Source organism: Nicotiana sylvestris, chromosome 9 (genome assembly GCF_000393655.2).
Source record: "Nicotiana sylvestris chromosome 9, ASM39365v2, whole genome shotgun sequence".
NCBI classification, from domain to species: Eukaryota; Viridiplantae; Streptophyta; class Magnoliopsida; order Solanales; family Solanaceae; genus Nicotiana; species Nicotiana sylvestris.
Window position 1 is genome coordinate 136,089,341 of NC_091065.1, and position 18,415 is coordinate 136,107,755.

The 18,415-nt window shown below is 33.2% G+C and overlaps 1 protein-coding gene across 1 annotated transcript; it reads right to left on the minus strand.

Annotated features, from left to right (window-relative positions):
* Positions 1-3,626: 3,626 nt before the first annotated feature.
* On the minus strand, positions 3,627-13,838 carry LOC138878278 (uncharacterized). Its single transcript, XM_070157945.1, has 10 exons — positions 13,769-13,838; positions 11,650-11,796; positions 10,653-11,508; positions 10,062-10,244; positions 9,227-9,452; positions 8,404-8,500; positions 7,709-7,849; positions 7,429-7,662; positions 4,496-4,603; positions 3,627-3,808 (listed from the first exon to the last, which is right to left on the minus strand). The coding sequence occupies exons 1-10, from the start codon at positions 13,836-13,838 to the stop codon at positions 3,627-3,629; spliced, it is 2,244 nt and encodes a 747-aa protein (XP_070014046.1).
* Between the last annotated feature and the right edge of the window lie 4,577 nt (positions 13,839-18,415).

Here is an 18,415-nt window from a genome sequence, read left to right on the forward strand (position 1 = left end):
GCAGAATTTTTGTTGTGGGACCGTGGTATGACCACCAGTTTAAAAACCAGTTAGGGATCAGTCCTGTAAATACCTTTGCACAAACTTTGATAAACCAAGTATGTTTATGTCTCTCATTATTATAATAAAGCACCCTATCAAATGCTTGGATATAATCCCAATAAGTAAAATTCATAGGTGATTTATTAAGGCTTATCTGCCTTTCTTTCATTATTGAAATCCCCCATTCTTCAACAGATATAATCTGTTTGATAATGACTTTTGAAAAGTTATAAACGTTTTCATTTGTGTTATAACCCGAAAAGTGCTGAAATTCTGCACTTCCTGTACTGATTAAGATAGTCTCATAATAAGTGCGGGTTTTATATGATTCACCCGGGTAGTATAAACCATTAATCAGATATCTCTGGAATATTTTCCATGGTTCTTCTTTTCTTTGAATCTCAGAATTTTCAAGGAGAAATATCATTTCTTTCTTTGGTAATTTTTCGTATGACTTGATATCATCGTTGTCTTCTTCTTTAGCAATTGAAGCAAAAGTATCACTTTGCTTTTTGGATGCCAAATAAGCTTGAAGATGTCCATATAAAGGACTATCCTCTGGAATATCTTCCAGATGCATAGAATGTCCTGATGATTCACCTGTATGAGGTACCTTTGAGTTTATCAAACTCTTTTTTCCTCTTTGTATTATTGGAGAATTTGATGAGGATCCGTATGACGATCCTTGAGAGTAAGTCCTACTAGGGGAAGATCTTCCCCTACCTCTGCCCCTGGTGGCCCATGAAGGGTCCATTCTGCATAAATAGCAAGTCATTAGTAATTAAAAAGGATATCATAATTCTATCGCCGATATAATCTTGGATGGGGAATTCATTTTCAATTAACCAAAGAATATTAATAACTTCATTAATATTAGAGCATTCTTTTTCAATATTATTAATAGTGTCAGCTATAATTTTATCAAGTATGACACCCTTTAAGTCTCTGTTTAAAGTAATCACTTTAAGAATAGTGATTAACACCTTATCATCTAATAACATGGTATAATAACTCATATATTATTCTAAATATTCCCGGGATAGAAAATTCGGAAGGGAATTATCAATTCCTTTTTTGTATTGTATTTCAAAATCGAAAGGCGCCAGCTGAGCCTGCCATCTGGCAAATATTAATTTAGAAGCATCGTGCTTAAAATCTTTGTCAAACATATATTTAACAGATTGAGCATCAGTTTTTATCAAAAACTTTTGGTTATACAAGTCGTCTTGAAATTTTAAAACACATTTAACAATTGTTAACATTTCATGTGCCACAGTAGCATATTTCTTCTGGGCTTCGGTCCATTTACCAGAGTGAAATCTTATTAGGTATTCACTCTTATTGTTGGGATTCACTTGTTTTAAAATCCCTCCATAGCCAACATTAGACGCATCAGTCTCGATAACCTTTTGCCAAGTAGGATTAGCAAGGGTTAAACAAGGTAGAGATTTAACACGTTGTTTAATACTTTTGACTAACTCAGTATGATGGTCAGTCCAAGGCTGTCTATGATCTTTTTTCAGCCTATCGTATAGGGGAGCTAGATCTCGTGATAAACTTTTGTAGAAAGGGGATATATAATTCAAACTTCCCAAAAATCTTTGTAATTGAGTCCTGTCAGTAATAACATTAGGAAATTTCGAGGCAAAATCAATTGATCTTTGTATTGGGGTAATTTTTCCCTAGCAAATATTATGACCCAAAAAACAAACATTCGTTTGGAATAGACTCATCTTTGGTTTAGAAATTACTAAACCGTTTTGTATAACAATTTTCTTAAAAATATCAAGATGCTTAATATGCATCTCCAAAGTTTTAGAAAATACTAATATGTCGTCAATATAAACGATGACAAAATCTAGATAAGGGTTAAAAATATCATTCATAATTTTTTGAAATTCAGAAGGGGCATTTTTTAAACCAAATGGCATAACATTCCATTCATATTGCCCAAATGGAACATTGAAAGCAGTTCTATAAGTATGCTCTTTAAATATTTGAATTTGCCAATAACCAGATTTTAAATCAAATTTTGAAAATATATTGGCGTCATATAACCTAGATAGCAAGTCCCTTTTATTAGGGATAGGATACCTAATCAATTTTAGATGTTTATTTAATAGTTTATAATTTATAACTAGGCGAGGGATACCTCGTTCTTTTTCTGCCGCATTATTAACATAAAAGGCAGAACATGACCAAGGAGATTTTGAGGGTTTTATCAAACCCTTTTGTAACAAACTATCAATCTCGTTTTTGCAGAATTCAACTAGTTCAGCATTCATCTGGCAAGGTCGAGATTTAGTAGGAATATCATCCTCAGAGAAGTTTTCTTCGTAAGGAAGAGTTACAATATGCCTTTTCCGGTTCCAAAAGGCACTAGGGTGATCGGCGCAAACATCAACAGCCATCTTTTCAGCAATCAATTTAATCTTTTGCTGAACTTTAGCAGACTGTAAAGTATCGAATATATTCATGCTAAGAATTTCTAATTGTAATGAATCAACATGCCTTTGTTTCATATTAATCAAGGCATTAATATCTCTAGTTACGGGATCTGTAACAAAAGAATAACTTATCTTTTTATCTTGATAAGTAGCAGAAAAACCATGTTCATCTATATTATTGAACGGATAGATAGCATTAATAAAAGGGGTTCCAAGTATAATTGGAGGGTATAACTGGTTTTTTACCAAAAAGAAGAAATGAGGAATACAGACTGAACTGAACTTCAAAACTTTTATTAATCTTCAACTGATTTATAAACTAATAAGCTAAATCTTTACAAAGGCAGTTGAGAGAGAGAGAGAGTAGAGAGAGGGGGTTCCGCTTCTTCCTTCTTCAAATGAAGAAGTCTCCTTATATAACAAAAAAAAAGAATCTAAAATAGTAAATTGGGTCCCATATCTGGGTCCCTACACAGTGTTTCTACTGTTGTAGAACAATGTTTTTACTGTGGATGAATAGTGAATCTACTGTTGGGTAGGTCCTGGCGGCTGGTAAGCTGTCAAGTCTTTTTCTTGTCCAAATTGTGCATTTGTTGGAGGAAATCTTCCACCTTTTCTATATCTCTGTCAGATAATATTATCTCTGGCTGTATTGTTTGTGTATCTTCCACGAGGTCATCACCACTTGTTTCACTTCTCATTGAAGTGTCTAATTTTTCGCACTGATCCAGTGTCTGAAGCAAGTTTCTTTTCACTTCTTCCAAGTATTGATTTATCAAATCAATTTTATCTCCTTCTTGGATTGAGATTCTTCGAGCAATATGTTTAACTGTGCTCTCTTCTATCATCTTCTTTTGAGGGGTCGTTATATATATTTGGATTTGTGTTTTAATAGAATCCAATAATTATTGTCCATATAATGTTTTTGTTTTGGGATCAGTCTTCATCAATTTGTCCCAAAAATTGTTGTAAAATATCCTATATAAATTGAACTACTAGAACCCTATATAAATACGTGCCAGGATACCTATGATATCTGTTTTTCTTCTTCCTATTTTGAGTAGAAGTTTCGGGTAAACCGAACTGGGTACAGAAGTAACCTAATTGGGATTTTTCTTTAAGCTTATCAATCTTAAGCTATCTAGAAAGCCTTAGATCATTACACAATTTTAATCCTTCTTGTGTACAAACTCCTATACGTTTACCATAGGTATAATTATTATACTGAATCTCACCGCAACTACCCTTTAACACATCCCTTACTCTTTCAGCAAATAAGGAAGGGAGACCATCTGGCACAGGGAGTTTGTACTCTATATCTAAAGCATGACCAGAAGCGGATTTAACCAAATGAGTGGTCTTTTGAAAATATTTAGTTGGAATTAATCCTTCCTGAATGCAGCTTACATCTGCACCACTATCAATCATAGCTATATCAGTTATAGAAAAATTATTATCGATCAAAATAGTACATTTAATATACCATTTATGTGCAGTAATAATTTGCATCATACCTAAAAACATATCAGATTTTTCTTCAGTTAGGTCAGAAATTTCTTTTCCTTTATCATTAGAAGATTCAGAAATTTCTTTAGTCAAAAATTCAGGTAGAGAATTATTTTTTTCAATTTGAGTAATTTGGTGATCGCAAATCATTTGATTTTGCTTAAGAGACTTAATATCCCTTTTCAAATTCTCAATTTCTTCCTTTAAATCATCAAAAGAAGTATCTCTGCTAGGCGTACTGGACTTTTGAAGTCGTCTATTAATTTCAGATAAAGAATAAGGTGCAAAATGTTCAAATTCGTTCTTGTATTTTTCAAAAGATTTTGAACTACTAGAACTAGAACTTGCGGCTAAATTAATAATTTTTTCACGAAGTTTTTCATCAGTAACTTATTTTAAAAGTTCTATTACATTATCAGATGTAATAGTTTTTATATTTAGATCATCAAATTGTGATTGCAATTTATAAAATTCGTTACTATCACAAGTACAAATATCACCTTTGCAAGCAGTGCAAGAAGTATCAATAATTTTATCATTATCAGAAAAATCAATTAACTCAACTTCGTCTTCAGATTCAGTCCCCGAGTAATAGTCAGATTCTGATCCTGAAGTGTATAACAAGCCATAAACCTTATCGCGTAACTCATCATCGAGTTCTAAGGTTTTCAGCTTTTGAAGTTTGCAATTTGGAGAAATATGACCAAAATTTCCACACTTATAACACTTAATATTTGCAAGATCTCGTTTAGATCTATTCTTCGCAAATCGAATAGATTTCCGATGTGCTTTTCTAGTATCACGTTCTTCCATAGGCCTATATCGAGACCTCTTTTTCTTATACGGGCTATCCGGGTAAGGATACCTATGATATCTGTTTTTCTTCTTCCTACTTTGAGTAGAAGTTCCGGGTAAACCGAACTGGGTATAGAAGTCACCTAATTGGGATTTTTCTTTAAGCTTATCAATCTTAAGCTGTCTAGAAAGCCTTAGCTCATTACACAATTTCAATCCTTCTTGTGTACAAACTCCTATAAGTTTACCATAGGTATAATTATTATACTGAATCTCACCGCAACTACCCTTTAACACATCCCTTACTCTTTCAGCAAATAAGGAAGGGAGACCGTCTATAAACTTGGCTTTCCAATGCTCAGATTTATTGTCGGGTAGTTCCATAACTCTACTCATAAAAGTGTCTTTATACCATCTAAATTCACTAAGGGTCTTACATCTAAGTCCATTAAGTAAAGTTCGGATGGTCTGATGATTTGAGGTAAATCTACCATTGAAATGCTCTAAGATTGTAAGGATAAGGGTATAAACTGCATCTTCTCTACCCATTACTAGAGCCATACCTATGTTATCAACACCTTCGTCGGTTGCCGTAGCATTAATAACGAAAGCCTTTTCTTCTACAGATAAATGATTATCCCACCAGCCACGAAGTTAGCCAGTAAATCCTGCAATAATCATTTTGCAAATATTTCTATCTGTATTTTTAACACTTTTATAGATAGTCGAATACATAAGCATTCTGTGTACGAGAATGGTTAATTGTCTATCAGTTAGACCATCATGATTCCATTCATAAATTTCGGAACCAGGCGGTAGTCCGCACGGACATCCAGATCTAGCTGCTTTAGTACCCGTTTAAAGGTTGGCGGTAGTCCGCACGACCATTAATGATTCGAAATATATGGGAATTCTATTATAGTTTAATGACTGTATGGAAGGATCTATATCCTTTTACCCAAGCAAGGGGCCTGTCCAGGTCCGATACATACTCTTACTGAGCCCATGTGTCTAGCAGTTCTAACTGTGAAAGGGATATCCCTTTTGATAGTATCAATGGGCTTTAATGTCACAGCTGGCTAGACGTAGCCACTAAGGCAAAGCCAATAAGAGTAGTACCAGAGTCGACTGTACCACCATCTTGGAACCAAATCAAGAAACTATATTATAATTTCTTTATATTTTGAAAGAGTCTGGATTCTTCATAGTTAATATGCAAGAGAAATTAGTTCTTCAACATAGATATGAATCCGTTTAGCTGGACATAGTCACGGCTGGGGAGAGAAACTAAGTATATTAAATACTAAAAAGAAATAGAATAAATACCTTGAAGGCCGAGAAGCAAGGCCCTGAAGATGAATTGAACTTCAAAACTTTTATTAATCTTCAGCTGATTTACAAACTAATAAGCTAAATCTTTACAAAGGGAGTTGAGAGAGAGAGAGAGAGAGTAGAGAGAGAGGGGGTTCCGCTTCTTCCTTCTTCAAATGAAGAAGTCTCCTTATATAACAAAAAAAAAGAATCTAAAATATTAAATTGGGTCCTATATCTGGGTCCCTACACAGTGTTTCTACTGTTGTTGAACAATGTTTCTACTGTGGATGAACAGTGAATCTACTGTTGGGTGGGTCCTGGCGGCTGGTAAGCTGTCAAGTCCTTTTCTTGTCCAAATTGTGCATTTGTTGGAGGAAATCTTCCACCTTTTCTATATCTCTGTCAGATAATATTATCTCTGGCTGTATTGGTTGTGTATCTTCCACGAGGTCATCACCACTTGTTTCACTTCTCATTGAAGTGTCTGATTTTTCGCACTGATCCAGTGTCTGAAGCAAGTTTCTTTTCACTTCTTCCAAGTATTGATTTATCAAATCAATTTTATCTCCTTCTTGGATTGAGATTCTTCGAGCAATATGTTTAACTGTGCTCTCTTCTATCATCTTCTTTTGAGGGGTCGTTATATATATTTGGATTTGTGTTTTAATAGAATCCAATAATTCTTGTCCATATAATGTTTTTGTTTTGGGATCAGTCTTCATCAATTTGTCCCAAAAATTGTTGTAAAATACCCTATATAAACAAGGGATTTGTTCTTCCGTAAAACCTAATTCAGGAGTCCATTTATGAATCCAGGGGATAGAGAATTCAATAAAGAAGTAGATTTGATCAATTTTCTCTAGGTAACAGATATGATCTGCGTGGTATAACTCGGTTAGGAACGGTGAAACTTTTGCCCACTCTTTGTATAACTTAAGGAATGGTTCAGGCAGAATTTTTGTTGTGGGACCGTGGTATGACCACCAGTTTAAAAACCAGTTAGGGATCGGTCCTGTAAATACCTTTGTACAAACTTTGATAAACCAAGTATGTTTATGTCTCTCATTATTATAATAAAGCACCCTATCAAATGCTTGGATATAATCCCAATAAGTAAAATTCATAGGTGATTTATTAAGGCTTATCTGCCTTTCTTTCATTATTGAAATCCCCCATTCTTCAACAGATATAATCTGTTTGATAATGACTTTTGAAAAGTTATAAACGTTTTCATTTGTGTTATAACCTAAAAAGTGCTGAAATTCTGCACTTCCTGTACTGATTAAGATAGTCTCATAATAAGTGCGGGTTTTATATGATTCACCTGGGTAGTATAAACCATTAATCAGATATCTCTGGAATATTTTCCATGGTTCTTCTTTTCTTTGAATATCAGAATTTTCAAGGAGAAATATCATTTCTTTCTTTGGTAATTTTTCGTATGACTTGATATCATCGTTGTCTTCTTCTTTAGCAATTGAAGCAAAAGTATCACTTTGCTTTTTGGATGCCAAATAAGCTTGCAGATGTCCATATAAAGGACTATCTTCTGGAATATCTTCCAGATGTATAGAATGTCCTGATGATTCACCTGTATGAGGTACCTTTGAGTTTATCAAACTCTTTTTTCTTCTTTTTATTACTGGAGAATTGATGAGGATCAGTATGACGATCCTTGAGAGTAAGTCCTACAAGGGGAAGATCTTCCCCTACCTCTGCCCCTGGTGGCCCATGAAGGGTCCATTCTGCATAAATAGCAAGTCATTAGTAATTAAAAAGGATATCATAATTCTATCGCCGATATAATCTTGGCTGGGGAATTCATTTTCAATTAACTGAAGAATATTAGTAACTTCATTAATATTAGAGCATTCTTTTTCAATATTATTAATAGTGTCAGCTATAATTTTATCAAGTATGAAACCCTTTAAGTCTCTGTTTAAAGTAATCACTTTAAGAATAGTGATTAACACCTTATCATCTAATAACATGGTATAATAACTCATATATTATTCTAAATATTCCCGGGATAGAAAATCCGGAAGGGAATTATCAATTGCTTTTTTGTATTGTATTTCAAAATCGAAAGGCGCCAGCTGAGCCTGCCATCTGGCAAATATTAATTTAGAAGCATCGTGCTTAAAATCTTTGTCAAACATATATTTAACAGATTGAGCATCAGTTTTTATCAAAAACTTTTGGTTATACAAGTCGTCTTGAAATTTTAAAACACATTTAACAATTGTTAACATTTCATGTGCCACAGTAGCATATTTCTTCTGTGCTTCGGTCCATTTACCAGAGTGAAATCTTATTAGGTATTCACTCTTATTGTTGGGATTCACTTGTTTTAAAATCCCTCCATAGCCAACATTAGACGCATCAGTCTCGATAACCTTTTGCCAAGTAGGATTAGCAAGGGTTAAACAAGGTAGAGATTTAACACGCTGTTTAATACTTTTGACTAACTCAGTATGTTGGTCAGTCCAAGCCTGTCTATGATCTTTTTTCAGCCTATCGTATAGGGGAGCTAGATCTCGTGATAAACTTTTGTAGAAAAGGGATATATAATTCAAACTTCCCAAAAATCATTGTAATTGAGTCCTGTCAGTAATAACATTAGGAAATTTCGAGGCAAAATCAATTGATCTTTGTATTGGGGTAATTTTTCTCTGGCAAATATTATGACCCAAAAAACGATCATTCGTTTGGAATAGACTCATCTTTGGTTTAGAAATTACTAAACCGTTTTGTATAACAATTTTCTTAAAAATATCAAGATTCTTAATATGCATCTCCAAAGTTTTAGAAAATACTAATATGTCGTCAATATAAACGATGACAAAATCTAGATAAGGGTTAAAAATATCATTCATAATTTTTTGAAATTCAGAAGGGGCATTTTTTAAACCAAATGGCATAACATTCCATTCATATTGCCCAAATGGAACATTGAAAACAGTTCTATAAGTATGCTCTTTAAAGACTTGAATTTGCCAATAACCAGATTTTAAATCAAATTTTGAAAATATATTGGCGTCATATAACCTAGATAGCAAGTCCCTTTTATTGGGGATAGGATATCTAATCCATTTTAGATGTTCATTTAATGGTTTATAATTTATAACTAATCGAGGGATACCTCGTTCTTTTTCTGCCGCATTATTAACATAAAAGGCAGAACATGACCAAGGAGATTTTGAGGGTTTTATCAAACCCTTTTGTAACAAACTATCAATCTCGTTTTTGCAGAATTCAACTAGTTCAGCATTCATCTGGCAAGGTCGAGATTTAGTAGGAATATCATCCTCAGAGAAGTTTTCTTCGTAAGGAAGAGTTACAATATGCCTTTTCCGGTTCCAAAAGGCACTAGGGTGATCGGCGCAAACATCAACAGCCATCTTTTCAGCAATCAATTTAATCTTTTGCTGAACTTTAGCAGACTGTAAAGTTTCGAATATATTCATGCTAAGAATTTCTAATTGTAATGAATCAACATGCCTTTGTTTCATATTAATCAAGGCATTAATATCTCTAGTTACGGGATCTGTAACAAAAGAATAACTTATCTTTTTATCTTGATAAATAGCAGAAAAACCATGTTCATCTATATTATTGAACGGATAAATAGCATTAATAAAAGGGGTTCCAAGTATAATTGGAGGGTATAACTGGTTTTTTACCAAAAAGAAGAAATGAGGAATACAGACTTTATTTTGGCAAATATGGGTATTTGGGAGTTTGTACTCTATATCTAAAGCATGACCAGAAGCGGATTTAACCAAATGAGTGGTCTTTTGAAAATATTTAGTTGGAATTAATCCTTCCTGAATGCAGCTTACATCTGCACCACTATCAATCATAGCTATATCAGTTATAGAAAAATTATTATCGATCAAAATAGTACATTTATTGTACCATTTATGTGCAGTAATAATTTGCATCATACCTAAAAACAGATCAGATTTTTCTTCAGTTAGGTCAGAAATTTCTTTTCCTTTATCATTAGAAGATTCAGAAATTTCTTTAGTCGAAAATTCAGGTAGAGAATTATTTTTTTCAATTTGAGTAATTCGGTGATCGCAAATCATTTGATTTTGCTTAAGAGACTTAATATCCCTTTTCAAATTCTCAATTTCTTCCTTTAAATCATCAAAAGAAGTATCTCTGTTAGGCGTACTAGACTTTTGAAGTCATCTATTAATTTCAGATAAAGAATAAGGTGCAAAATGTTCAAATTCCTTCTTGTATTTTTCAAAAGATTTTGAACTACTAGAACTAGAACTTGCGGCTAAATTAATAATTTTTTCACGAAGTTTTTCATCAGTAACTTCTTTTAAAAGTTCTATTACATTATCAGATGTAATAGTTTTTATATTTAGATCATCAAATTGTGATTGCAATTTATAAAATTCGTTACTATCACAAGTACAAATATCACCTTTGCAAGCAGTGCAAGAAGTATCAATAATTTTATCATTATCAGAAAAATCAATTAACTCAACTTCGTCTTCAGATTCAGTCCCCGAGTAATAGTCAGATTCTGATCCTGAAGTGTATAACAAGCCATAAACCTTATCGCGTAACTCATCATCGAGTTCTAAGGTTTTCAGCTTTTGAAGTTTGCAATTTGGAGAAATATGACCAAAATTTCCACACTTATAACACTTAATATTTGCAAGATCTCGTTTAGATCTATTCTTCGCAAATCGAGTAGATTTCCGATGTGCTTTTCTAGTATCACGTTCTTCCTTAGGCCTATATCGAGACCTCTTTTTCTTATACGGGCTATCCGGGTAAGGATACCTATGATATCTGTTTTTCTTCTTCCTACTTTGAGTAGAAGTTCTGGGTAAACCGAACTGGGTATAGAAGTCACCTAATTGGGATTTTTCTTTAAGCTTATCAATCTTAAGCTGTCTAGAAAGCCTTAGCTCATTACACAATTTCAATCCTTCTTGTGTACAAACTCCTATAAGTTTACCATAGGTATAATTATTATACTGAATCTCACCGCAACTACCCTTTAACACATCCCTTACTCTTTCAGCAAATAAGGAAGGGAGACCGTCTATAAACTTGGCTTTCCAATGCTCAGATTTATTGTTGGGTAGTTCCATAACTCTACTCATAAAAGTGTCTTTATACCATCTAAATTCACTAAGGGTCTTACATCTAAGTCCATTAAGTAAAGTTCGGATGGTCTGATGATTTGAGGTAAATCTACCATTGAAATGTTCTAAGATTGTAAGGATAAGGGTATAAACTGCATCTTCTCTACCCATTACTAGAGCCATACCTATGTTATCAACACCTTCGTAGGTTGCCGTAGCATTAATAACGAAAGCCTTTTCTTCTACAGATAAATGATTATCCCACCAGCCACGAAGTTGGCCAGTAAATCCTGCAATAATCATTTTGCAAATATTTCTATCTGTATTTTTAACACTTTTACAGATAGTCGAATATATAAGCATTCTGTGTACGAGAATGGTTAATTGTCTATCAGTTAGACCATCAAGATTCCATTCATAAATTTCGGAACCATTATAAGACGTATTAGTCTGATTCCAATCTCGTTCCTCAATCAACACATCTTGAGGAGTAGGACGGGGATAATAATAAGTCTGCATCCTTGGTTTGTCAGCATACCTATGATTTTGTTTAACAACTCCTTTGAGTTTATTAAACTCTGACCATGTCTCAGTTTTATAATCAGAAACGGTTTCAATTTTATCAGCAAAATTTTTCAATAAATCAATAGGTCTAATATTCCAACCAGAAAGCTTTTTATCTAAAAGCTGAGCTAAGTCATCTAGAGATTTAAATTTAAAATCCTGAATCTCAGGAGGTCTTTGAATATGAGTAGGAATAGCTTGATCAACTGTTTTACTTCCTGAAGTGGAGGCAATATCAGTTGGTCCTTTCTTAGCACCCATTTCTTTTATTAAAATAGTCAAATCATCAAGTTTTTTATCAAGAGAACCAATATGTTCTCCCAAAATTTTTACATACAACCCCAAATAATTGTTTTGAGAAATCAATTTATTAATTTCTGCAATACTAATAGCTGCCACGTTATCATCAATAAATTTTTGAAAGGCAGTGAAAGTAATACCAATATTATTAGGTAGAATAAAGGGAGCCTGAGGAGGATAAATTGCTTTAGTAATATTACCACTCCCATCTTTATAAGATATTTCCAATACCTTTATATAAAGAGGTAAATAAGTTGTTATAAACCAAGGAACAAAATACATAATTTGATTATGCAAGGCACAAGTTTCATAAAATTCTTGAGATATATTGTTCACATCATCTTTGCTATAAGTATCAAAAAACCATGTTTTAAACTGGTTCCACTTATTACTAAAAAATTCCTTTTGAATATAATTACGTGCCCGAGAACCGGGGCTAAAATCTATTTGGTGTGGAATCATTAAATATTATTGGGGTCGAAATCCATCTCGGATACAAAAGGAATATCCTTATCTGAAATATTGTCATTGTCTTGCACAATATTTGTTTGAGGGTTAATCTTAACCCTTTCAACCCTCTTAACCTTTTGATCAGGCTTATCACTAGCAATAGTGTGTAAAGAAGCTGCACGATTGCGAGCTGGACCGTAGACTGGTTCAACAGGGGAAATATGTTGAATAGCAGGTAGAAGTCTATGATTAGAAAATGAATGTCTATTATAAATAGTAGACTTATCATCAAATTGAATACAAATCCTACCATCCGGATTTTGAGTGACATGCGAAAATTCAGTATTTGACAAGTCGTTAGTAATCTGACTTGGGGATATAACAGAATTTAAAGTCCATGTAGTCGGAAAATTAATTTCCTCCCATCTGATAGGTCTCCTAGTGGTGACCTTGGACTTTGCAAAATTGGTTTCGACCAATATGGTCTGATCCGAAGTATCGTATAACTTACATTTCGGATTCAAAGTAGATAACAATTTGAAATAAATCCTATAGGACAGACATATAAGTTCAGAACCAGGCGCATAATTATAACCATGCGTTTTCACATTTAAAGTCAAAGCATCAAGAATATTAACATCAGAAAGAGATAGTTGCAGATTGGGTTGAGTATTAAAATATACTGGACCATAGGCCACTGTAGATTCTATCGAACCCATTAGAGACTGTCTGAAATTCAGATTTCTAGCATCTCTAAGAGCTGCTAAAAAGGTCTCTGGTAATCCTTTAAGGGTTAAAGGTTTAAATGCAATTTGAACCATACCAATATGCACATAATGGTAATGATGTTTATATAAATCTATATCATGCTTGTTTAACAAACGAATAGTCTGTTCAGACGAATTTAATGCTAAAGACTGTTCAGTCGTTTTTATCAATTGTTTAGAAGAAAGTTTATCAAACCAACCATAATCATAAATGGTTTTTATAGAAACTTTAGGAATTGTCCATTTATTTAATAAATCAAGGTTTTGAGGTATATCTACCTCTTCAAGTCTAGTACCTTTAGTACTTGTTTCTCCCAAATCCATACAATAAGCTTCATATCTATGTTGAATCTTTTATATCTTTTACACATTTACCATGAAAATTCCTCGGCTCTGATACCATTTGACACCAGGTTCTGAAGTCCATTAAGTAAAGTTCGGATAGTCTGATGATTTGAGGTAAATCTACCATTGAAATGCTCTAAGATTGTAAGGATAAGGGTATAAACTGCATCTTCTCTACCCATTACTAGAGCCATACCTATGTTATCAACACCTTCGTCGGTTGCCGTAGCATTAATAACGAAAGCCTTTTCTTCTACAGATTAATGATTATCCCACCAGCTACGAAGTTGGCCAGTAAATCCTGCAATAATCATTTTGCAAATATTTCTATCTGTATTTTTAACACTTTTACAGATAATCGAATACATAAGCATTCTGTGTACGAGAATGGCTAATTGTCTATCAGTTAGGAAGAACGTGATACTAGAAAAGCGCATCGGAAATCTACTTGATTTGCGAAGAATAGATCTAAACGAGATCTTGCTAATATTAAGTGTTATAAGTGTGGAAAGTTTGGTCATATTTCTACAAATTGCAAACTTCAAAAGCTGAAAACCTTAGAACTCGATGATGAGCTACGCGATAAGGTTTATGGCTTGTTATACACTTCAGAATCTGACTTATAAAGATCTTATAAAGATGGGAGTGGTAATATTACTAAAGCAATTTATCCTCCTCAGGCTCCCTTTATTCTACCTAATAATACTGGTATTACTTTCACTGCCTTTCAAAAATTTATTGATGATAACGTGGTAGCTATTAGTATTACAGAAATTAATAAATTGATTTCTCAAAACAATTATTTGAGGTTGTATGTAAAAATTTTGGGAGAACATATTGGTTCTCTTGATAAAAAACTTGATGATTTGACTATTTTAATAAAAGAAATGGGTACTAAGAAAGGACCAACTGATATTGCCTCCACTTCAGGAAGTAAACCAGTTGATCAAGCTATTCCTACTCATATTCAAAGACCTCCTGAGATTCAGGATTTTAAATTTAAATCTCTAGATGACTTAGCTCAGCTTATAGATAAAAAACTTTCTGGTTTGAATATTAGACCTATTGATTTATCGAAAAATTTTGCTGATAAAATTGAAACGGTTTCTGATTATAAAACCGAGACATGATCAGAGTTTAATAAACTCAAAGGAGTTGTTAAACAAAATCATAGGTATGCTGACAAACCAAGGATGCAGACTTATTATTATCCCCGTCCTACTCCTCAAGATGTGTTGATTGAGGAACGAGATTGGAATCAGACTAATACGTCTTATAACGGTTCCGAAATTTATGAATGGAATCTTGATGGTCTAACTGATAGACAATTAACCATTCTCGTACACAGAATGCTTATGTATTCGACTATCTGTAAAAGTGTTAAAAATACAGATAGAAATATTTGCAAAATAATTATTGCAGGATTTACTGGACAACTTCGTGGCTGGTGGGATAATCATTTATCTGTAGAAGAAAAGGCTTTCGTTATTAATGCTACGGCAACCGACGAAGGTGTTGATAACATAGGTATGGCTCTAGTAATGGGTAGAGAATATGCAGTTTATACTCTTATCCTTACAATCTTAGAACATTTCAATGGTAGATTTACCTCAAATCATCAGACCATCCGAACTTTACTTATGGACTTAGATGTAAGACCCTTAGTGAATTTAGATGGTATAAAGATACTTTTATGAGTAGAGTTATGGAACTACCCGACAATAAATCTGAGCATTGGAAAGCCAAGTTTATAGACGGTCTCCCTTCCTTATTTGCTGAAAGAGTAAGGGATGTGTTAAAGGGTAGTTGCGGTGAGATTCAGTATAATAATTATACCTATAATAAACTTATAGGAGTTTGTACACAAGAAGGATTGAAATTGTGTAATGAGCTAAGGCTTTCTAGACAGCTTAAGATTGATAAGCTTAAAGAAAAATCCCAATTAGGTGACTTCTGTACCCAGTTCGGTTTACCCGGAACTTCTACTCAAAGTAGGAAGAAGAAAAACAGATATCATAGGTATCCTTACCCGGATAGCCCGTATAAGAAAAAGATGTCTCGATATAGGCCTAAGGAAGAACGGGATACTAGAAAAGCGCATCGAAAATCTACTCGATTTGCGAAGAATAGATCTAAACGAGATCTTGCTAATATTAAGTGTTAGAAGTGTGGAAAGTTTGGTCATATTTCTCCAAATTGCAAACTTCAAAAGCTGAAAACCTTAGAACTCGATGATGAGTTACGCGATAAGGTTTATGGCTTGTTATACACTTCAGGATCAGAATCTGACTATAATTCGGGGACTGAATCTGAAGACGAAGTTGAGTTAATTGATTTTTCTGATAATGATAAAATTATTGATACTTCTTGCACTGCTTGCAAAGGTGATATTTGTACTTGTGATAGTAACGAATTTTATAAATTGCAATCACAATTTGATGATCTAAATATAAAAACTATTACATATGATAATGTAATAGAACTTTTAAAAGAAGTTACTGATGAAAAACTTCGTGAAAAAATTATTAATTTAGCCGCAAGTTCTAGTTCTAGTAGTTCAAAATCTTTTGAAAAATACAAGAACGAATTTGTACATTTTGCACCTTATTCTTTATCTGAAATTAATAGACGACTTCAAAAGTCCAGTACGCCTAGGAGAGATACTTCTTTTGATGATTTAAAGGAAGAAATTGAGAATTTGAAAAGGGATATTAAGTCTCTTAAGCAAAATCAAATGATTTGCGATCACCAAATTACTCAAATTGAAAAAAATAATTCTCTACCTGAATTTTCGACTAAAGAAATTTCTGAATCTTCTAATGATAAAGGAAAAGAAATTTCTGACCTAACTGAAGAAAAATATGATCTATTTTTAGGTATGATGCAAATTATTACTGCACATAAATGGTATATTAAATGTACTATTTTGATCGATAATAATTTTTTTATAACTGATATAGCTATGATTGATAGTGGTGCAGATGTAAGCTGCATTCAGGAAGGATTAATTCCAACTAAATATTTTCAAAAGACCACTCATTTGGTTAAATCCGCTTCTGGTCATGCTTTAGATATAGAGTACAAACTCCCAAATACCCATATTTTCCAAAATAAAGTCTGTATCCCTCATTTCTTCTTTTTGGTAAAAAAACCAGTTATACCCTCCAATTATACTTGGAACCCCTTTTATTAATGTTATTTATCCGTTCAATAATATAGATGAACATGGTTTTTCTGCTACTTATCAAGATAAAAAGATAAGTTATTCTTTTGTTACAGATCCCGTAACTAGAGATATTAATGCCTTGATTAATATGAAACAAAGGCATGTTGATTCATTACAATTAGAAATTCTTAGCATGAATATATTCGATACTTTACAGTCTGCTAAAGTTCAGCAACAGATTAAATTGATTGCTGAAAAGATGGCTGTTGATGTTTGCGTCGATCACCCTAGTGCCTTTTGGAATCGGAAAAGGCATATTGTAACTCTTCCTTACGAAGAAAACTTCTCTGAGGATGATATTCCTACTAAATCTCGACCTTGCCAGATGAATGCTGAACTAGTTGAATTCTGCAAAAACGAGATTGATAGTTTGTTACAAAAGGGTTTGATAAAACCCTCAAAATCTCCTTGGTCATGTTCTGCCTTTTATGTTAATAATGCGGCAGAAAAAGAACGAGGTATCCCTCGCCTAGTTATAAATTATAAACCATTAAATGAACATCTAAAATGGATTAGATATCCTATCCCCAATAAAAGGGACTTGCTATCTAGGTTATATGACACCAATATATTTTCAAAATTTGATTTAAAATCTGGTTATTGGCAAATTCAAGTCTTTAAAGAGCATACTTATAGAACTGCTTTCAATGTTCCATTTGGGAAATATGAATGGAATGTTATGCCATTTGGTTTAAAAAATGCCCCTTCTGAATTTCAAAAAATTATGAATGATATTTTTAACCCTTATCTAGATTTTGTCATCGTTTATATTGACGACATATTAGTATTTTCTAAAACTTTGGAGATGCATATTAAGCATCTTGATATTTTTAAGAAAATTGTTATACAAAACGGTTTAGTAATTTCTAAACCAAAGATGAGTCTATTCCAAACGAATGTTCGTTTTTTGGGTCATAATATTTGCCAGGGAAAAATTACCCCAATACAAAGATCAATTGATTTTGCCTCGAAATTTCCTAATGTTATTACTGACAGGACTTAATTACAATGATTTTTGGGAAGTTTGAATTATATATCCCCTTTCTACAAAAGTTTATCACGAGATCTAGCTCCCCTATACGATAGGCTGAAAAAAGATCATAGACATCCTTGGACTGACCAACATACTGAGTTAGTCAAAAGTATTAAACAGCGTGTTAAATCTCTACCTTGTTTAACCCTTGCTAATCCTACTTGGCAAAAGGTTATCGAGACCGATGCGTCTAATGTTGGCTACGGAGGGATTTTAAAACAAGTGAATCCCAACAATAAGAGTGAATACCTAATAAGATTTCACTCTGGTAAATGGACCGAAGCCCAGAAGAAATATGCTACTGTGGCACATGAAATGTTAACAATTGTTAAATATTTTTTAAAATTTCAAGACGACTTGTATAACCAAATGTTTTTGATAAAACCTGATGCTCAATCTGTTAAATATATGTTTGACAAAGATTTTAAGCATGATGCTTCTAAATTAATATTTACCAGATGGCAGGCTCAGCTGGCGCCTTTCGATTTCGAAATATACGGGAATTCTATTAT